The sequence below is a fragment of the Physcomitrium patens genome, chromosome 20, assembly GCF_059467195.1.
Source record: "Physcomitrium patens ecotype Gransden chromosome 20, ASM5946719v1, whole genome shotgun sequence".
Lineage (NCBI taxonomy): Eukaryota > Viridiplantae > Streptophyta > Bryopsida > Funariales > Funariaceae > Physcomitrium > Physcomitrium patens.
Genome location: NC_143429.1, coordinates 16,060,544 through 16,084,102, shown reverse-complemented (window position 1 = coordinate 16,084,102; position 23,559 = coordinate 16,060,544). Strand labels below are relative to the sequence as shown.

The following is a 23,559-nucleotide window of genomic DNA, read 5'->3' as shown; positions in this document are numbered from 1 at the left end:
TGTGTAACTTTTTCTAACCATGGTTACTTTATTTTTATTTTTTCACAAAGAAAAATTTGTATCCTTTCTAGTTTTTCACCATCCTGCACCTTCTAAGAATTATAATAATGGCTTTTCTTTTTTCTTTTTTTGGAAAATCATTTGAGTTTTTTCCGCCCATTTCTTCTTTAAGTACACTTCTTAATGTGTGATTTGGAAAAGTAAAATACAGACTAAACAAAGTTTAAATGTAATTGTAGTAGCTTACAACTCTCTTTTTAATTAATTAGATACAGATTTGAAATTGTAAAATTTATAATATTTTTCAAAGAATAATTTGGATGAACTAATGGAAATACTTAAAAACACTTAAATAAATAAATAAATCAATCAATATATATATATACAACAATATAAGTTTATATATATTTTTATTTTTTATGGTTTCATTTCATCAAAGAATCACTCTCATAACTTTTTTTGGGTACATTGAGATATCTATGACTTTGGAATTTTACTAAAAGCATAGCTTTTGTAATAATTTTAATTTTAATTTCTATTTATAAAATTAAAAAAAACACATTTTAACTATTGAATAATATATAGTTAAAAATATCTTTCAATAAGGGAGTTCAAACTTGGCACTTTTGCAAAATCCAATATTTGGGATCTAACACTTGATATTTTCAATATTACTCAAAATATCAAATCCAAAATATCACCGTTTAAACTTTGGTGGTAGGCAGTGTGATATGAAGTCAAGGAGAGAAGGAGAGCAGAGGCAATGCACCCTTCTTTTTATATTTTAAAATCACGAGGTGGATGATTTGGTGAAGTATCAAGTGATATTTTGAAATCTCATCACAAGTAAAATATCACCTGAAAAGACCATGCCTAAACCCCCTTAATATGACAACAAGTTTGTTAATGATTTTGTGTTAGTAGACTACTAATACACCTATCAATCAACGTGAGTAAAGATTCATGTATGAGAATGTTACATTTCAAGCCACAACTTTATACATACTTCACAATACACACAATATTTCCAACTCCATTAAAAACAATAACCACATAAACATTCATTTGAGAATCATTAGCACTTTAAAAAGACAATATAAACTGATGTCCCCTTGAACCATTTTCTTGAATGAACAGAATTCATCCATTTATTGGATCATATCTCAAAAGGATGAAGATACAAAGCAACCTTTCATCATATACCGTATTTCATCATTCTAATCCGAAACGAACGAAAATCGACACGATAGGGATGAACGAACTCATACGATACATAGTCTGTAAAATATATGTACATAGAATACACGAAATATACGAATGCATGGCAAGCGACATGAGCAGGTCAAAATCGGGAGGAACGGACAGCTGGCAGTCTTCATCGAATAAACCTGGAGGTGGGCGACCGACACGAAGGAGTTACATGAAGGCCGAGAAGGCGCCAAGTGGCAGCCACCGGGGATACCAGTTCCCTACGAAATTCCGACCGACTGGGCGGGGAAGGGCTCGATAGAACCCCGAACTGGGGCTTCTCGGGGAAGCATTCTTCTTCAGATCTGTGGCTTTGGCTCCAGAGATCTTCACATCCCACGGCCCCAACGTGAATTCTAGCTTCTGAGTCTTGTGTGCACAGTTGATTTGCTACTATGGTGACCTCGCGCGCGCTCGTCATGGATGTGTCGCAGCCTGGAGCTGCTGCCATGGCACTGGACCAGGACTGGCACGCCTTGAGTGAGGCCCTGGGCAACTTGGGCGTGCACCTCGCGGCCACGCTTGGACTCGGCGCATCGCTCGGCGGATTCCTGCAATGGCTCGCTGTTATAGCTGCTATGTATGCCATTCCACCTCTCTGACTATTTGTATGCTTTTGTCCGCTGCGCTGATTAGGGTTGTGATCGGTGACCATAGTTGTTGCTACTGCTGGTTTGAATGGTTTGTTCGGGGAGCCTGTGGGGCGTGTCGGAGGTGAAGACGTTGAGATTAGTGAGTTTCGGTTTCGGTGGTCCTTGCAGCCACAGGTTTGTGTTGTTGGGTGGTGATAGACCGCATGCAGGCTCTCTGCCTTGAGTAGCAGTAAGCAGACAAGCCGTTGAAGGTGTGAGTGTGGTTGGTTTCAAGTACTAGCACTTGCTCAGTTGATGATTCTTGTTGTGTTGTGCAGTTACTTGCTGGTATTGGATAGAACGAACTGGAGAACCAATCTGTTGACCGCTCTTCTCGTACCATACCTCGCGCTTCAACTTCCAGAACCCTTCTTCGGTTTCTTCCGGTATGCGTTCACACCTCTCTTGAAACTGCTCAAAGATTGTTTCGGGCACTAAGGCTCGATGTTGTCTGTGCCGTAATTCCTTGTGCTCGAGTAGCCATTAACGTGAACGAGGTTTTTGCAGTGGAGGAATCGGTGCCTGGATCGCCTTCATTGCCGTGGTGATCCGCCTCTTCTTCGCCCAGTCATTCCCAAACTTGATTCATGGTGAGCTATTTCGAAAATTTCGCTGTCATGTTAAGGATTGATTGATTTGAGGTTCTTTTGATGAATGCCATGGTTTCGGTTACCTTTGTTAATGCTTAGTGGTGGTCTCTTCAGGTGATCTCGAGTTGCCCGTAGCCTTCATCCTCCTTATCGTCACTGCCCCTAAGACAATTGTCCACGTGAGAGGCACCATCATCTCCGACGTCGTTTCCCTCCTGATCGGTGCCTATTTGCTGTTTCAACATACCAGCCACGCTGGCGGCTTCCGTCGCGCTTTCGGCGAGTCTCGGGGCATTCCTCACACCGTTGGCATCCTCCTCTTGTTCGTCGCACCCTTCTGGGCGCTCTTCAAGCATATCTTCTAGATCAAGGTTGTGAATCTGTGTATAGGAAGGTATACGTGTTTTCTAAACTTGCGCACATGTTTCAAAAGGCAATCAATTGCTTTGTATATGACCCTCTTTTCAGTCAAGACTTTTATTGCATATCCTTACACAAATGGTTTTTTGCATAATGTTTTTTTGCATGTTTTCCACTACTCTTTCTTAGCTTTTCTATCAATGCATGTGCCACTTGTCCAACCCACGTGTTAACCGGTCCTTGAGCATCTCGCGAACATGCAATTAAAACAAACTCCTGAAACCGTTCATAGTTGACAAAAAGATCCACAAATAAACTATTTTATGACTGCCAGCTGATTTAATGCAACAATTTGATCTTACTGTTCAGAATGAATCTCAACTCAGAACCTTTTGATAATAGAAAAACTTGATGTGGAAGATTGCGCTCATTTTCAGTGCATGCAGCTTCTTCATCCTAGATGTTTCATTTCGCAGGTCAGCTATTGATGTATGCCATTCCATGTCACATTCATTTGGAATTTTCCACGCACAGCTTTCTATGTCACGCATCTTAATGCATGCACATAGAGTTTTTTCCCCACCAATTCTAAAAAAAATTTGCAACAGTAACAAATTTCGCCAACATTTTCAATACAAAATTCATGGGTGGTGATATTCCTCAGTTCCCTTCTGCCGAACAAGTGGAAGTGCTCAGTCAAATGAGGACCACAGAATTGCAAGACGGGTCCTTACAGCGAGAAACCATCTGGTTCTCTCAATTTTTTTGATGTCTAGAATTGCCCATGCTAAATCAAATTTACGTGTTAACAATACTGATATTTACAAATCATGTACGTCCCTTCTCTGGTATGGGCTACGTAATTACAAGCTAAAAGCAATGAGTGAGTAACTAAGGAAAAAAACCCAATGATAGTCTTCCAGACAAAAATCAAAAGGGCTGCAGACGAAAGTTTAAACCACCTGCATTCAATTGGTACTTAAAAGTAATGAACATTCGGGTAACATGACACAGAGATGCCTCGATTCAGCCCAGTTGCAATTTATTTGACAGCAGTTTCCTTCTTTGAATCAGTCTCATCCTCAGTCCCCGACTGTCGGGGCAGTGAAAAGACGCTTCTCCGACCTGCGTTCTGCCTTGAGTATTCACGCCAGCGGCGGGATGCTGCAGCAGTCTTAGCTGCCCGCTTTCGAGCTCCCATGTCATCTGAAGAATCAAAACAAAAGAAGTAGCAATTAAGCTGTTTGTATATACCAGTTTCAAATTGGGCAAGAGTCAACGTCAAGATTCGGTATAAGATACCTGGTCTGAAATCTTCATCACCTCCGGGATTGCTCCACCCTTGCCACCAAGCTCCAAAGGCGTCTTTACCCTTCTCCTTCATCATGCGAATGCGTGCTTGTTCCTGCCAATTGAGCGGTAAACATTACATACTGCTGTATGGAGTTGTTCGGATGCTAAACAGCAGTTACACAAGTCGGTCATAATCATGAACTCAGCCAGATAAGAATAAGAATCTCTGATTAGTAGCTCTACCTTCACAATGCTCGTCATGTAGCACCTATTTCAAGGTCCCTCACTAACCTACCCAAATTAACAACACTGGCAAGTTCTCTACAGCCTGAAGTACAAAGAACCAGTAAGATGAGCTGTAAACTCATGGATTGGGTTAATACTATTGCGTACCATTGCCTTAGCTTGCCGCTTTTCCCACCTCCAACTTGCCTACAAGACCCAGTTCAATGTCCGACCAAACGCGTTACTCAATAAATCATGCCCGAATGTGATAGGATGTCAGTCTGGATAACGCATTGTCATATACTAGCACTATGGAGAGCGAGATCCAACCAAGTTACTCGAAGAGAATTAAACCGCACTTGCACACATGTCCGAAACCTCTCAAGGACTGTACCATCATCTCCCAATTCGAAGAATAGAACACACCCTTATAGCAAAACAATTTAGTCGACCCAATTGATTTCGGAGTAGAGTAGCACCTGAGCAAAAACATCAGGTGACTGGTAGCCCATGCCTGACAACATCATTCCTACCTGGACATCACAAATCACAGGTCCGTGACAACTCATTACCACACCGTCATATGGACAATAGCAGAACTAGTGCGCGTCGGAACGGAGAATTATCAGCAGCAAGTGGAATACGGTACAAAGAAAAAAGACAAAAAGAAAACTGGGACTGAGATGCTCACATTAACACGCTCAACCCTCCTCATCTCATCCTCAAGAAGTGTCAACTGCGCCGCAGTCACCCAGTGGATACAATCTACAGGGCTGCCAAAATCGTGCAAATTCTAATCAGAGACTTCAACCTGATCCAACCCAATCCTTCTTTAACCGCATTCAATCAGTGGAAACGTCATACAATTGAGAAGCTTCTGAGTTGCATTGTTACCATGTATCAATTGCCTCTTGCGCTGCTCGAACATCTCCTACTTGGCAGTGCACTCGTGCTCTACCATACTCTTCTTCGATTTCAAATGTGTCGGAAGCCACATTAGCACAATTCTTGCAGCCTGCATGTAACTTAAAGCTAATGGATTCAGGTCACTGTTTGAAGCAAAGGACTAGCTTATTAGAGGAGCTGTTTCAGAGGTCAATTATCACATAGAAATTAGTTGCTTGACATTACTCTTGCATGAAAAAGTGAGGAAGTACGCAGAGCATACTCAAGCAGACAACAGGTGATTACCAATGCAAGTGAACTCGTCAACAAACGCGTGGTCACGTTCTTGCTTCGGAAATAAGAAAGGATTTGCGGATGTCAAAGCGTAGCCATTAATCTCGTCGTAAACCATTCGTTGCTCTGGGTCGCTAAGCACCTGGACGCCAAAGATGAAACAATTGTTCAGAGATAACCAGGACGTACGCAGGAGGGAAAATGCAGCAAATTTAAAGAGGATTTGATGATCGTTACCTCGTATATTTCATTTACAAACATACAGAAATCGGTAGAGTCTGAGTTATTGCCACTGAGATCTGGGTGACAAGCTTTCATACAAGAATAATACGCCTTCTTTATTTCCTCCTGCGTTGCATCGGGTGTCTACAATAAAAGGACAAAAGAGAAACAAGTGTGACAATCAATCGCAACTTTGATGATCCCGGGCGGCAAACAACGTGAAAGCACAGAAACTAAGTCTGGAAAGTTTAAGATCTTAGAGGACAGAGTTCATAGGTAGTAAACACACCAACCCAAGCACTGAATAGAAATCCTCGCCTATGACGTCCCCGTTTAGATCTACATCCCCATCCCCACCGAACTTGGCGCGTGTTTCCACTCTCCCCATGGGTGATTTTGTACATGCTGGTGCACCCCTCATGGAGAGAAGATCACGAGGTCTAAGCCAGGAGGGGCATGCATCAGGCTTGCAATACCTCTTGCTGCTCTTGTGATCCTTGTACACCTGGGCAGGCACCCTAGAGGTGGGTGCCACCGGCAGCGTAGCTTGATATGCTGCCATTATTCTAGTAGTATCGACGAATTTAATTGGTTCTGATGACCAGAATTAACCCAATAGGGTTCTATTAAAAATAGGTCTACGCGATTGTTGTGAACAGTCCCAAAGAACAAAGCAACCTAAAGCAGCTCTGCAGAGGAGAAATCCCAGAGGAAAGAAGAATCAGACTGCTGAGGACGAATTCTAATGCAAAATAAAAATTAGCAGAAGTGCCTACTTAACCCAACACTTCGAATGACTGCAAATATTACCCCTCACGGAAATTGTGTGCGAGGAAGCTCCGCACACTAATAACATAACACTCAAGCTACGAAATCACCTGTCCGACGGAAGCGACAAATCGACAGCTCAACAGAAGAGAGCCGTCACCTGCGAGATTCCCACAACTCCCCGAGCTGAACGACTCTCCAAACCTCGAGCTGAAATCCGGTGTGATCAGAAGAACACCCAGAGATCGAAGTTGCAGCCCCACGAGAGGCGAGAATTCGTCAGCAGAAGGGGAGCAGGGCAGCGATGGCGACCATTCCGATTGCGTGCTGACAGCGATCAGCTAGGGCAGGCAGGGCAGAGGTGGGGTGGGGTGGCGAAGACGAAAGCATCGGCGAGGTGGGCAATGATGCTGCATCCCGGCCAGCCAGACGGCTCGAGGACAGCCAGCCACAGAAAAAGGTGGTGGGAAAGGAAAGTGGGGACGCTTGCAGTGATAGAAAGAAAGAATCTGAGAGAGGGAGCCCGGTGCTGCATCTGGAAGGAGGGCCGCGATTCCTCACACACCAAATCTGCGATCCCCGCCGCCGCCTCCAAATATCTCCTCTCCTCTCCCCTCTTCTTCACCTCGTCGCCTCTTCCTCGCACCGCCACCGCAAGAACTGCGCCTGTCCCTGCGCCCTTCTGCTCAAACTAGTTGATCTGACAAATTTGGTGACTTTCGATGTAAGGATGCTCTGACCCCCTTCCTGCGTTTGTTTTTTTTTTTTTTTTTTTTTTATTGTGTTTAATTTGTTGAAAAAATATATAAAACACAATAGAAGAAGAAGAAAGAAAGAAAGAAATAAGGAAAAATATGTCAGTTCCACCAATGGATTTTAATTGGTGTAATTGTCAAAAGTATAGTTTGAAGTTATTTTAAATTAAAAAAAAATGTTAGGATTAGAGAGTCTTTTGATTATTTATGTGTTTATTAGAATTTATAATTTATTTGAATTTAAATTAATTTATGATTTTTTAGAATTTATTTAGAATTTAAATTAATATATGAGTTTTTAGAATTTATTTAGAATTTATGTAAAATTTATTTAGAATTTTTAGAAGAAATTTTAAGACTTTGATAAAGAAAGAGTTTTACCATCTTGGAAGTCATTATGAAGAAATGGAGTAAGATTTAAAGGCCATGGAACAATATTTATCTAATTAGATATTTTTAAACATTATAATCGAGTAAAAAATGAAAAAATATTAGTTTTATTAGTAAAAAATAGAAGAATTGACAACTACTTTTGTCCTTGGAGGAAAAGTAGTGCATAATTCCCATATGGGTTGTAGCACCTTAGATGTAAGGAGGAGGATAATACTAAAGTAAAAATTATATCCTCAATTAAAATAAAAATTATTCACTTAAATTTTCCATTATTTACATTTCACTATCAAACTATCATAATTTATTCATAGTAACTTGGATTTATATATTTTTTATGTCATTAGAAAGATAAAAAATTGCATATTTAAAAAAATATTTTTTTCTAAGTGAAAATATTGTGAAAAAATTATGATTAGTTTTGTAATGTGTATTTTCTTAATTACACTTATTTTACTTGTTATTTTTGTTATTCTACTTTTATTTTTGTTCTTTTCTTTTCTTTTTTTTATACCACCAATTATAAGCAACTTTTAATTGAAGCCATCTCGTAATTTGGATTGAGAGGTGAATTTCATCATTAAAAAATACTATAAAAGGATATTCTTAAAAACAAAAAATTACTTTATTTTATTTTATTATTAAAAAAATCTATTGCATATTAAAAAATATTTTTTATTTATTTAATAAAATTAGTGATTAGTTGTGGTTATTAGGACCGTTTTTAACATGTCTACCATTTGCCATGACGTCTATGTAATAAAATGTCGACTATTACAATGGTCTATAGTAAGAGTAGTGGCTCAAGCAATGCTCATAATATTCAATTTACTAAATTTTATTGTTTCCTTCAACCACAAATCAAACATTATAGACAATCTAAAAGCAATGAATTTGCACATAAATGAAGTTAATCCTAAGATTGCAAGAATGCAATGTCTTTAAGTCATACATGAAACATAATATAAATTCATCAATTATGACTTTTTTAATAAGCTTTTATTGAATCTACTAATAGTGAAGCATCCATGAAAAAATAGCATGTGAGATAATAAAATAGTAAAAGTTATTAGATTTGATATAACAATAAATCATTTTCATGTTATAACACAATTAAATGGTAAAAGATAAAAATGTAGATTTTATTACAGAAGAACCTAGTTAAAAAAATATAATAAAAAAATATGGATAAAAGATGAAGAAGTAGTAAATTTTTTTGTATTAATTTTATCTTTTTATATAAAAATCTTCTACTTACTTTGTAAAGGTATAAATAAAAAAAAATAAAGTAGATTAAAAAAAATAAATAATAGAAACATATTTAAGAAAAAATTTAGAGTAGTTTGTAGCATAAATTATCTTAAGAAACTAAGAATTGATACTTAGAAAGGATTGATTGTGAACCATGGTAAAAATCAGACCCTAAGGCACAAAACCATGCACTAACAATAATTTTAGAGTTCTTTAGTTGATTAGAGAATAAAGTTTGAGAGCAGACTAAAGAAAGGTTCTTTAGGTGTTGATTTTGAGTTATTTAAGTTTATAATGACTTTATAAAGGCTTTGCAAAGTTAGAGTTGTTTTGTAGTGACTTTGGATTTTTAAGAAGTATAGAGAATTTATACAATAGAAAATTAAATGAAATTAGTAGATGATCTACAAATAAAATTTTGTGATTGAATGATCATTGTTATCTTAAATGTATTTTGTAAGTTTCATCTTGATCAAACACTTTATTTGAAGGTTATTAAAATTCAAAAGTATTGGAATCTTAGGAATTAGAGTTTAAAAGACCAGTGATGGTTTCTAAGATTTGCAGTAATCTACTAATTAGATTGATTTTATTTATTTATTTATTTATTTTTGTATTATAGTAATAAACTTTATTCCTAAAAATTATAAAAAAATTGAGAGCCATTGGATGGAGAAATCAAGAGCTGTTGGCATTAGGAGATTGGCATTAAGATTGGAGATAGACGCCAATTACCACCCAAGTAGATTATAGGATTTATCTTCTATTTAGTAAGTTAAATCTTCTTAAAATTATTTTTTCTTGTTGAAAATTAAGTAATTTGAAAATATGCAAATTTTAAATCAAAATCTATAGTTAAATTATTAGGTATTGAAGTTTCAATCTGCTATAGGATTGATTAAGGATTTATTTAAGATTTAGGATTTAATATCTGATTAGGATTAAATTTGAAAATTTAAAGGATTTTTTAAGGATTATTTTAGGATTTTCATAAGATTTGGTTATAATTAGATTAGATTTTATTTAGGATTTATTTTCAGATTTTATTAGAATTATTTTAGCATTACATTAAGATTTGTTTAAGATTATATTAGAATTTTTTAAAGATTTACTTGGAATTTATTTATAATTAATATTTTTTGTATTTTTGAAATATTTATTAGAATTTAATTAGAATTTATTTATGATTTATTTTTTTAATATTTTTTTATCTTATATTTCTCTTATAATTTTTTTAAGACTTTTTTTTGGATTTGATTAAAGTCTCATTAAAATTATTAAGCTTTAATTAGGATTTATTTAAAATTCTATTATAAATATTAAGACCTTGTTGTTATAATTTTCAATTTACCTTCAACTACTAAGCATTTGGTGTATTGTCAAGCAAGGGTTTGCGTAATATAACACCATGCGTAGATGTGCATATGTATAATGTGCAAAGTATTAAAAAAAATATGCAAAGTAAGAAACCATTGTTGTATTATATAAAAATCAACATAGAAATGCTTTAGATATCTGTCTATAGAAAGATTTGAATTTATCTTGAAGTTTAATTTACAACCCAAAATAACATATAAGATGTTTAGAAATATTCCTTGGTAACCTTGAACAACCTCAGTAAGCTTCTAATTATTCTAAGTATATCCTATTAACCTTAGAAAAACCCTAGATATATCTTGTCTTACTTTGATTAATTCTAAATAAACCTTAAATAATCTATAATATATATATATATATATATTTTAAAATCCTAAATTCTAACCAAATTCTAATCCAATTCTAATCAATTATAAATTAATTTTTAATTAATTCTTAATCAAATCCTAACTATATTTTAATTTTTAAATCTTAATTAAATGTCAACCAAATTCTAATAAAATCCAAATCAAATCTTTAATATTAAATTCTAATCAAATTCTAATTAAATTTTAATAAAATCTTAAATCCTAAATTTTAAATTTTAATCAAATTCTAATGAAATCTTAATAAAATCTTAAATCTTAAATTTTAAATTTTAATCAAATTCTAATCAAATCTTAAATCCTAAATTTTAAATTTTAATCGAATTCTAATCAAATCTTAAATCCTAAATTCTAAAATAATTCTAATCAAACCTTGTGAAAGAAAGATTTAAGCTCTCTTGAAGGGTGTTAACAACCATCTACTTATCAAATCTCCAAAAAATTGAATTATTGCCATATTATTATCTATGACATTGCTTTTAGTTCTAAATTTTTAAAATTCAAATCTATGATTAAATCTAATTAATTTAGTTAAATCTAATATAAATCTATATATATAGTCATTTGATCTACAAGATACACCAACTAGTTTGATCCAAAATTATCTATACAACTAAAGATCTAACACATAATATATGATTTTGCTCCCTGAATACCAAGGATCTTAATACTAATTATATAATATTATAAAATCATATATATATTAGTCTTAAATTGACTTCTTAAGTCTTCTTGGTTCTTTCAATTATACTTTTAATCTCTTACATCTTTTCACTACTTTCTAATAATAAAATCCACAATAACAACAACTTATACAAATGAAAGTGAAAGAAGAGAAGATTCAAAGTACTTGCTACCTCCCAAAGTCTAGCCGCCATCTTAATTTCAACCTTTATTTTAATGAGATTTTTCATCTATTATGGCAAAAAAATCATCCAATTCAAAAGGTTGTTCAATCAATCAAATATTATTATTACAAAAAGTACAACAATTACATAGGATTTATTCTACAATGGTAATTTTACTATCCTAAATTATTGGCCTATTACATATCAAATTAAGAAATCTTGAATCTTAAATCTTAATCAAATCTTAATAAAATCTTAAATTTTTTTAAATCAAATTTTTAATAATCATAACCAAATCTTTATCAAATCCTATAATAGATTAAAATCTTAATAATTAACAATTTAATTATTAACTTTGATTAAAAATATATACATATTTTAATATCTTAGTTGATAATAAATATAATAAAATTAAAAAGAGAAAAATTTCATAATTTGCTTAAATATTAGTCAACATCCTTCTCTAATATTTATAGTAATTTCTTATGTAATAGTGTATGGAAAAGATAATTATATAGATAGTTAAAATCATAGAAGTTTTTAGAATTGGAATTAGGTTAGTGGACCAAATAGGATCCATCATAGAATATTCTAAAAGAATTTAGAATAATTATTTAGATAGGGCCCACTATAGAACATTCTAAAAGAGTTTAAGGTGGTTATTTAGGTGGAGTCCATCGCCTATGAACATTCTAAAAAGTTCATGGTAGTAGGAGAAGGTATAAATAGGACTAGCTAAGGCCTTCTGAGGCATCTGGTTAGGTATGGCTTTAGACTTTTTTTTTTAGTAAAATTTGATTTTGCATTCTTTTGTTCAATTCTATTTTGTTTTGTTTCGGTCTACTCAATTGTCTTTTATGTTCTATTTTGTGTAGTTCCGTTCAATTTCGTTCTAGTCTATTTTGTCCTATTTTGTGATGAAGTTTTATATTATTGTGGAATAGAAGGATCTTGGATTTTTGAGATAATTTGGTCTTATTTCATCTTAGCACAATGTTACGGACATACATATTTACTCCAATAATTATTTAGATAAAATGAATAAATAGAAGTAGATAAAAAATAAATAAATTTGATAATATTTTATAAAAAAGCTTTCTAGAAGCTTCATAGACATAGTTTCACCTTTATATATGTCCAAAGGTGATTGATAGGTTGAACACTTGGCCAACAAGTTAGCCATGTGTCATATGTATTAGACGCTTATAATATAAGCTAATCATGTAGTGCATGTATAAAAAACTTGTCTTATAAATTAAAACATGTGTCTTACAAATTAGACATGTGTTAGAAGTCTTATAGAATATTGCCATATAGCTCGTAGTTAGATAGTATATATAGGAGGAAGAGTGAAGTTTTCTTTACTATGAGGGTAAATTTTTTCTTCAATTCAAATTATAAGAATGGCTTCAATTAATAATTGCTTATAATAGATGGTATAAAATAGAAGATATAATAAAAAAAAGAAAGAAAAATACAAAATAAGTGAAATATATACAATCAAATAATTATACACAACAAAAATAGTCCATAGTTTGTTTATTAAGATTTTATTTAATAAAAAATAAAATTAAATATTAAAAAATATATTTTATTATCTTTTTAATTTTATTATCTTTTTAATAACATAAGAGACATGTAAATCCAAATTATAATGAGTAAGTTATGAAAGTTTAAAAATAAAAAGTGAATAATTAAAAAATTACGTAAAAATATTTTATCTTAAAGATAATTTACTTATAGATCAAGAATTTGAGCCTCACCAAGGCTCACATATAGTATATATGGATTGCCTAAAGAGACCTTGAGGTCTTAGTCTTATCTTCTTCTCTGCATCTAAGGTGCTACAATCCATATGTAGCTTGTGCACCTCCCTTCTTACAATGACTAGATAAGTTGCTAGTCCTCTTATTTTTTACTAATAGAACTCATATTTTTTGCATTTTTGACTTCACCATAGTATTTAAAAATATCCAAATAGCCCATGGACCTTACATAGTAATCAAATCTTATTCCATTTTTTCATAATGGCCCCCAAGGTGATAAAACTCAATTTTACCAAGGTCTTGAAATCTTTTCTAAAAATTTCTAAAATATTCTAAATAAATTCTAAAAAATCTTATAATATTTTTATAATACTTATATCTATTTAAGACTATATTTGATTTACTTCAATGATTTTTTATAGTAATAAAATAAATTTTAATTTACTAAAAATCTTATTTTTTTATATAACTAGCTATAAAGATATGAAGATTATTTTTTATGCTTCTTTTAACTACTAATTAATCATTGATAAGATTTCTATAAGTAATACATATAGATAAGAGGCGAATAAAGATATTAGTTTCAATAATTAATCCTTAATATTTAATAATAAATAAAAATATGAAATCAACTAAGATAATTGTTTCATGGATTTATTGAGATTCTATTTTTATAATTTTTCTTTTAATAAGACTTTTGTAACTTATAAATAATTATTAATTCTAACAAATAATTAAATAGTCAAAAATTCTCTAATCTTAATATTTTTATAATTAAATGATTTAAAATTATATTTTAAATTAATCTACTAATTAAGATGCATTAGTAGAACTTACATATGGCAATCATTTAGATATTATTTATAAAATAGAAATAATCCAACTCTTGATTTTAATACAATCTATAAAAAATAAAAATAAAAGGTATAAAAATATATATTATTATCTAATAGAAGAAATAAAATTTAAGAAAAAAATTACTAAAGCATTGAATTTAAAATATAAAAGAACAACTATTTGATCTAGACTCAACCTATCTCCACATGTAGTAACTTTTTGCTCAGTTATTAGCTTAATATTTGATAGCACCTATGTTTCTATTAAAATTTGAAGTGGAAATTACATGATTGTAAATTCATAATAACAAAATTGACTTCTATATACCACATAGAAGACAATTATGACTTAAGAAAAAATACTTAACCATACTTGCCATCTTTTTCTTGAGCTTAACATCATAATATATTGAAGATATAAGTAATTATAGATTTAACTTAGAACTATTAATATATATATATATATATATATATATATATGAATATTAGTATTAGAGTCAATATTCACACCTTATATTTCTTACAACGACTTCTATTAGTTTGTGTAGAAAAGTCTTCTCCATCTAATGTTTTGAGTTGAATTGAATTATTATGAGAGACTTCTTTAATAACATAAGGCCTAGTCCAAAGTGCATCAAATTTGGCTAGAAATTCTAATTTTTTAGCATCTTAAACCATCATCCACATCTTTAGAGTATATATATATATATATATATATATATATATATATATATATATATCTATATATTTTAATCTTCTTATTGAAGATCTCCTTCCCTCTCTTCTAAGTAGTTTCTAAATGTCCAAATCATTCTTTTAAAGATTGAAAAGTATTCAATATTTTGTCAATAGCAATGCATAAAAATAGGGCTTTAAACTCTATAAATTGAATGTAAATAAATTTTTCTTCATAAGTATTTTTTTCTAACTATTTGTCAAAATTATCTTCATTTTCATATTCATATAATCCAAGACCAATGTATTTTATTAGCAAAATAGTTGAAATTAAGTTTGATTGAATAAAACTACTTTGATTGGCTTCCATAGATATTAGTATTTTTTCTAATAGAGCTAAAGATTGGAGTCTAAAGTAACTAGATATTATAGTTTTTGTATAATTTTTTAAATGTCTATAAGTAAAGTAAGGCTTAAAAGCCCTTCAATTTTTTATTCCTTTAGATTGCTTCAATGATCTTCTTTTTAATAAGAGAGGGTAACTATTTACTTTTTCATATAGATGTATCATATAAAATGATATTATATAATCTATACTTTTTGCTCATATACAAAGGTCACGAATTTGACCTAAAAATTGAAGAGGCCTTTGATTAACTAATCTTACTTTCATAAATGCCTTGTAAGTGATTTTTAAATCCAATTTATTTATAGTAGATTCAAGCAGAATATTGATGCTACTTCCATTATCTATTATGATTTCAGATTTTTTTTTTTATTTACTAACTTCACATCTATTTCAACAAATCTATATTTTTTATTATTTTTTTCTTCTTCTTAAGTAATATTTTTTTTAAATCATCAATTTTAATTTTAGCTATTCTTTCCATTTGCTTGATTTTTTTCTATAATATAACTCCTTCTTTGAGGTCTTTTTTTTATTCTTGGTGCTATTTGAATTAATTGTCTAAAAAACATTTTGGCTCTAATTTTACAAAGATTTTACCATATATCATAAGATTTTATAAGATTAAAGGTTTTATTAGTTGTTGGTTGTTTCAAAAAGGTGTTAAAAGTCCAATGTCCTCCTTTGCCTACAAATTCGTATTCTTCTACATCAAGTTTAACTATAGAAGAAGTTTATTTGTTTTTTTTAATTTTTTTAGTTATTTCTTGAGTAATTTCTAATAATTCTATAAATTTAGAAATTTTTTTTGAAGTATCTATAGATACCTCATCTTTTTCAAGTTGTGCTAAATCTATTAGTTTTTTTGGCATTTATACTTTTATTTATAATTAAAGAAGATAAATATGTATTTTTAAGGAAGATCTTTTTGCTATCTAGTTGTTCTAAGTTGGATTGAAGAGATGGTAAATTTGATGTAGAAGATACATCAAGTTGAGCCATTATGTATCTAACATCTTGAAAAGTTTGTTGATGTTGGTTTTGATTTTGGTTTTGGTTTTAAATATATGCTATAGATCTTTGCAATATCTTACGATTGATTTAAACTATCATTAAAGGATGATGATTTTGACCATTTCTTGAAAGTCCATAGTACATATTTGATGGATCTTTTTTAATAATACAATCTGCAAATCTAGTTCCTTCATATTTCTTCTAGCTTGGTTATTATAATTTTTTGAAGAAGAAGTTGAAGGAATAGTTTGATTGGATCTTCTACAACAATCCGTAGGATAAAAACCTTCACAATTAGAGCATATAACTCCATTTCCAATCCAACATTGACCTACTTAATGTGGCTTTTTTCAAGTAGGACAAGATATGATATTATTCTTTTGGTTTAAAGAAAAATCAGGATTCCCTTGTTTTAATTATTGAAGATATTTATATAATTGAAATAGATTTTTTTTTCTATATGTTGTTATTATAGGAATTGTGGACAAAATTGTATCATGTGGTTCACTTCTTTATAATTTATGCACCACAATCTAAAGGTATAAATTTTCAATTTTTGGTATCAAAGCTCTATAGTTGAAGTTTGATTTTTGACAAGGCAAGATATTTATTCACAAATGGCTTCTATAATATTTATTATTTTAATTTTGATCACATTATTAGCTTGACTTACTTCATTTTAAAATTATTCCAATCAAATATCATTGAAGATCTTAAAAATTATATTAAATAATAATCATAATTGATTATTAAACTAGTGACAGTTACTTCTATAAACCTTTCTATATCGATTGCTGGATCTTCATTGAAAGATCCACTAAATCTTAAAAGGGTAGGTAAAATTGATGCCTCTTGTGATCTTGAAGGTATTAGAATTAGTAATCCCCTAGGCAATATTATTGAGTCAATTTGGATATTGGTTTAAAAATTTTGGTTATTTTCATTGGCTATATTAGTTCTTGAAATTGAAAATAGTAAGGATTCTATTTGAAGCTATAAAAGATGTCTTATATTGAGCTCCATCTCAATAGAAGCTTGGAACATCTTACTACCAATCTTTTCTAATAGGTGGATTTTTAAAATTATAGGTTCAATATCTACTCCGGATTGTAAAACACATCCAAATTATAAAATAAGCTCAATAAGAGGATAAACTACCTTAGACTTAATTCTAGGTAGCATATAATTAAATATATGGTTTTCAAATAACTCAAGGTAAAAGAACTTAATAGGTGGTTTAAAACAAAACAAATAGTCTTTAAATTATTTTTATTTTTATTTTATAAAATAACATAATTTTTTTTTCTTCTTACATATTTATAAGGTACGTGATTTAATTATATATTAAGATGAAATCTTGTGCCAATCTCAAATTAATAGTCTCATCCAATAATTAAATATTTTTCACAAGTGATGTATAAAGTCTAATTAAATACCAAGTTAAGATCTCATGCCAATCTTAATATGGCAGATTCATTTATTAATTGGACTTAATTCATAATTCAGAGATTAAAAAACAAGGCCAAGGATAATACAAGTAGTTTAAAATTTTTAACAAGTAGATACTACAAAAATCAAAAGGACCAATGTCATATTACATGTCTTTTTGCTTTAGAATGTATTAGGCACTTAGTTCTAAAAGGTAAAGTTATTTATTATAATTATCTAAGAAACCTAATAGGATTTAACTATTAAAAAAGAATGAATTTGAATTTTAATACAAAAAGGTTTAAAATAAATGCAAAGTTGTCAAAAACACTCTTTTTAATTACCTCAACTATATAAAAATCCTAATTGTCTTAATATTTTTCCTTTCTTGTAACTTCTAATTTTCTCTCTAAATCCTAATCTTAGGCAATGAGCTTCAACTAGTTATAATTTTTAATTTAATATCATGGATATATATATTTATTCCAATAGTTACTTATGTGATTAGATAGAAATAGGTAAATATAGATTAATTTCATAAAGTCTTCTAGAGAAACTTCTTAGAAGCTTTATAGATGAGGTTTTGACTTTAGATATGTTTGTAGGTTAAAAACTTGGCCAACAAGTTAACCACGTATTGATAGCTTATAGAACAAGTTAATTCCATGTAGTAGTTTATAAAACAAGCTAACTATGTGGCGCATATATAGATAACTTGCCTTGTAAGTTAAGACATGTGGATAGCAAAGTCAAGACATGTTGGAGATCCTATAGAATATCACCACATAGCTTCTAATAAGAGAGGCAAGAGTGAAGCCTTTTTTATTCTTGTCAACACCTTTCTAGTACTTAGTCTTATTTTAAGACTTTTTAGTCCTCTTATTTTTGGCAATAGCCATTCTAGTTCAATATTATATCATCTTTGAGTGACTTTCTAATTCCTTTTAATGACACAAAATCTATTATACACACTACTTACTTTTAAATAAAAAATCTTATTTTCTAAGATTGATCTTTTTCTTAAAGAAAGTGGATTACTTCTCTTTGTAGAAATTTTTATTAGAAGTTACAGATAACCTTCTTTTAATTTAACTTTTTGAATTTGTTTGAATTTTCTATGGAAGAAAAGATTATAGATGCTACTCTAAGCAAAAGTGAGAATAGATTTGTAACTATTACAGATCTTTATGAGCTTGTCAATAATCTAAGAGTAGAAATCTTACATATTTCTAATGTGGATCATAGAAGTACTATGCCTACCCCTATGGAAGAAGTTCAAAGTTTGTAGCAAGAAGTTGTGCAGTTGAAGGAAGCAAGTAGATCAATCTCACAACCAAATTCAAAGAGCTTTGCTTCTGCAAGTATGACAGGGATAAGCATTACTATGCTTAAGAAGTTTGATGGAATAAGATCAAAATTTTGAAGATTTTTACAACAAGTCAAGTTCTATTTAAGGTTGCATCCTTTCCAATACCTCAATGAATTTACTCAAGTTGGATTCATAGACGTACTTCTATCAGGAAGTACTTTCTTTTGGTTTACATCTTTAATGGAAAAAGATTTGGAATTCTTTTATGATTTGAATTCAATCTTAGAAGTATTTATGGCCTTATTTAGAGAGAGTGATTGAGAAAGAGTAGCAAAGATCAATCTTTTGTTTTTATGGCAAGGATCACAGTCAGACATCATATATGCTGCTGAATTCCAAAACCTCACTTGCTATGTGGACTGAAATAATAAAGTCCTTATCAATAAATTTTGATGTTATTGATAATACAAAAGATAGAATCTTTGGAATAATTTATTGCTCAAGCCATTACATGTAACAATCAATTATTTGAAAGACATCAAGAACAAAAATATGGTTGGAAAGGAACAAATCAAATAATGACAGTAGCTCTTAAGTTTTTAGAAACTTATTTATCAAAACCAGAACCAATGTAAATTAATATAAGTTTTAAATCTCTCACAAAGCAAAAAAAGAGTTGAGCAGACAACATCAAGAGGGCTTATGTTTATATTGTGGAGAAGCTAAACATACTGCTTAATATTGTCTAAAGAAACAATGTAATTACAAAATGAGAAGTAAAATTGCCAAAAAAGATAATATATCAAAAAACGAGTTGCTCCAACTACAATAGGAATCATGCAATTAGAATCATATACAACATCTAATAAAGGTTCTATTCTCTCCTCTAATCTCTTACCTTATTTTACAATAGAAGTCTATTTAGGATCAAAAAATCACAAAATCTCAGCCTTGTTGGATTCAAGAGCCTCAACTTGTTTTGTAGATGAAAACTTTGTAAAAAAAAAAAGATATATTCTTAGTTAAGAAAATCAAACTTGTGCATGTAGAAGTAATAGATGGACGTTCATTGTCTTTTGAGGATGTTATACATAAAAATATTTCCATAGAAGTAGTAACAAGTGGTCACGATAGTTTAATAATATTTAATATGATTAAATCTCTATCTAATCTAATCATTTTAGGATTATTGTGGTTACAAAGATATAACCTTTAAATAAATTAGATTTCTTACAATCTTGATTTCTCCCATAGTTTAGTCCAAGGTCTTGCTAGGAAAGTAGAAATCTACAAGTCTATTATATCTAAATTCTTATTGGTAGGTGCAAGAGCTTTCATGCATGTCACAAATGAAGGGCCATCTTTTATTATATATGCCATGCCCATTATTAATGGTGAGAAGATATTAAGTGGTATTTCTAGCTATTATTAAGATTTTTAAGATGATTTTTTTAAAAAAATGTAGATATTCTTCCGGAGCATTGTGCTTATGATTGTACCATCAATCTTCAAAAAAGAATTCAACCACCATTCCAAAAAATCTATAGCCTATCACAAAATGAGTTAATTATACTCAAAGAATATATTGATAAAAACTTAATTAAGAACTTTATATGCCATTCTAAATTTCTAGTCGACACTTCTATCTTATTTGTAAAGAAAAAAGACAGATCTTTAGATATGTGTGGATTATTGAGGACTTAACAAGATCACCATGAAGAATATGTATCTTCTATCTTTGATTTTAGGACTTCATGATTAACTAAATTAAGAAAAGATCTTTCTCAAAATAGATCTACGAAGAGCATATAACATGGTCCGCATCAAAGAAAGAGATGAATGGAAGACTGCTTTTTGTAAGCCTAAAATCCACCACTCTATGGATTTAATACTACACAACGAGCTCAAGAGGTAGAATGGAAGAACTCCCAATTGTAAAATTTTTAGGTTAATTAAAATGTAGGTGTTTGTAATTCAATTAAAATTAATTCCTTCCAAACAATGGTTACTGATATTAAATTAAAATATCAGATGAAATTCACCACACAAAAAAGGATAAAAGTAATTAATTAAGTTTTTCTTATTAATCCACAATAAGAATAAAAACTTAAGTTTAAATCAAAAGTTAAAAGTTAAAGTTAAAAGTTAAAAATTAAAGTTAAAATATTAAATTCAAAAGTTAAAGTTCAAAGTTTAAAAATTTAAGTGAAAATATTAAAGGTTAAAAGTTAAAAGTTAAAATTTATTAGTCAAAAGTTGAAATTTAGAGATTACGAATTACTGTGAAGATAAAAGTAAAAATAAAATAAGAGGGGTAAAAGCGAAGGTACCTTGACAATGCCAAGGATTGAAGGCAGCGACCCCCTTCTACTCCAAAATTCGCCAAAAATTTTAATTAGCTCCACATTGAATGATTCGTAGGTTGTTGCAAGGTTAACTTAAAGACACTCCTGCCTCAACAAATCTCATTGCAATCTAGTGATCCAATGGTGAGAATTGCTCCTTTGAAGTTGAGTGTTCCAAACTGCCGTGGCGACCAACCCCCTTCACTTAGAAATTTTCAAAAAATTCAAATTGTCTTCAAATCCAGCGAAACTTGTGCCCTTCAAAGTTTAGCTTACAAATCTTGATGCTCCCAAAATTTCAAACGAATCTAGTTATTAGGCACTGAGAAATGCATTCCCAAACTCGATTAATCCAAACTGCGAAGGCAGTCGACCCCCTCACACTCAAAATTTCACCAAAAATTCAGTTCAACTCCAAATGGAGCGAGCTTTACCTTGTTGGAAAGCTAACAACAAAATCTACAACCACAAAAAAAATCACATTGGAACTAAAACAATTGAATGACTGATGGAGGGAAATCTGAGGCTCTTGAAACCCTTAGAGTAGTTGGGAGGCCAAGGGAGCTATTCACCACAATGAAACGTGTTTTAAGACCCAATGACTATCATCCACAACTCGAAATCCATGGACACCCACCTACAAAATTCACAATGAGATTTAAAATCTAAATGAAATTAAAATTAGGGTTTTTGGCCAAATTTTAGCATGGTTTTGCCCTTCACCAAAAGAGGAGAGAGAGAGGGCTTGGAAAACCAAGCCTCTCTTATACAATTGAGTGGAGGCTTGTAGAAGGGTGACTACATCTCCACCCTTGATTTTTCAGATCCCTAATCTAGATCTACGGCCTTCATTCATCCAAGAGCCAATCTTGTTATCAAGACTGATGGCTCTTGTAAGTGGTCAAGAAGGCATTTTTTTGTAAATCTAACTTCACTATTGTGTTCAAAATACCTTTTTAAGCTAAGATCGACTACTCAAATGCCCCAATCCATACTCAATTATAATTTCCATGGAAGTTTTTACTTACAAGGATTTTGGCAATTTTTTTATGAAATTCTTCAAAATGAGAACTTCATTGCTTTTCTTGTATTTTGAAGAAGAGGTTGCTGATCTTGTTTTCTTCACTCCACGAGGTAAATCCGGTGCCACCATTGCATTAAAGAGACTCCCATTAAGTAGAAGAACCACCATGCCGCTTAAATTTGCCGAATTTGGAGGAAAAATTCAAAATTACCATTACTAACTTTCCTAAATCTTTTAGAGAATTATAATTCCAATCCCTAAATCATGTGAATGATTATAGACGTACTCATTGGCTTTTAGTCAACCCTTATAGTAATGACTAACAACCTCTAAATTATTAAACTAACTAAGTTGCTATTCTAATTTTCTAACTCTTGTTACTTTAGTCCTAATTAACCTAATTCAAGGAATTAGGCTATGATTTATACCATGAGGGGTTGTAATCCTAAAAATTCTATAAAACTGAATTCTACTTATATAAATCCTAATCTAACATGTTTAATTATCATAAAATAAGAAAATAACAAAAATTTAAATTTTAAAGTATAATTGAGAGTTGACACTTTTTAAACTAAGTATGGACATTTTGAATATAATGTCATACTTTTTAGACTCACATATGTACCAAATGCTTTTCAACATCTAATGAATGATGTCTTTTGTGAGTTTCTTGATGATTTTATTGTTTGTCATTTGGACGACATTTTAATCTATTCTAAGAACATAAAAGAGCATGAAGTTTATGTTTGTCATGTATTATAAAAAGTAAGGGATGTAGAATTATACACAAAGATGGAAAAGTGTGTATTCCATACTATTCAAGTTGACTTTTTGAGATACATCATTTTCAATGAAGGCCTTATGATAGATCCAAAGAAAGCCCAAACTATCATAGATTGGAAGATTTCAAGAATAGCAAGAGATGTACAATGATTTTTGGGCTTTGCCAATTATTATCGAATCTTTATTAAAAATTTTTCTAAAGTTGTAGCTCCACTTATATGTTTAACTTGTAAAATCAAACTTGAGTAGAATAAAGAAGCCAAAGTATCATTTTTTGCTTTAAAGAAAGAATTTATTTCTATATTAACTTTGTATTGCATCAACTTTTCTTAGGCATTCTTTATGGAAATAGATGCATTAGACTTTACTTTGGGTGCAATATTGTCACAAATGGAAATAGATGATAAATTCCATCTAGTAAATTTCTATTTTAGGAAATTTTTAGCAGTCGAGATTAACTATGAGATCCA

The 23,559-nt window shown here is 30.9% G+C and overlaps 2 protein-coding genes across 7 annotated transcripts; one reads left to right on the top strand and one right to left on the bottom strand.

Moving 5' to 3' along the window:
* Nucleotides 1–1,547: 1,547 nt before the first annotated feature.
* Nucleotides 1,548–2,969, top strand: LOC112273377 (cold-regulated 413 plasma membrane protein 1). The gene is made up of 4 exons (XM_024502072.3): nt 1,548–1,828; nt 2,159–2,266; nt 2,388–2,470; nt 2,585–2,969. The coding sequence occupies exons 1-4, from the start codon at nt 1,644–1,646 to the stop codon at nt 2,833–2,835; spliced, it is 627 nt and encodes a 208-aa protein (XP_024357840.1). The 5' UTR covers nt 1,548–1,643; the 3' UTR covers nt 2,836–2,969.
* Nucleotides 2,970–3,608: 639 nt separating this feature from the next.
* On the bottom strand, nt 3,609–7,090 carry LOC112273211 (chaperone protein dnaJ C76, chloroplastic). Of its 6 annotated transcripts, none has more exons than XM_090245361.1 (10): nt 6,678–7,090; nt 6,039–6,438; nt 5,765–5,893; nt 5,540–5,669; nt 5,243–5,363; nt 5,040–5,121; nt 4,828–4,881; nt 4,517–4,555; nt 4,133–4,235; nt 3,609–4,036 (listed from the first exon to the last, which is right to left on the bottom strand). In XM_090245361.1, the coding sequence occupies exons 2-10, from the start codon at nt 6,309–6,311 to the stop codon at nt 3,873–3,875; spliced, it is 1,095 nt and encodes a 364-aa protein (XP_090101487.1). In that variant the 5' UTR covers nt 6,312–6,438; nt 6,678–7,090; the 3' UTR covers nt 3,609–3,872. The 6 variants fall into 6 exon arrangements, with proteins under 6 accessions (XP_090101487.1, XP_090101486.1, XP_090101488.1 ...); XM_090245360.1 differs by having other exon boundaries at nt 6,628–7,054; XM_090245362.1 differs by having other exon boundaries at nt 6,039–6,343; nt 6,628–6,981.
* Nucleotides 7,091–23,559: the final 16,469 nt, after the last annotated feature.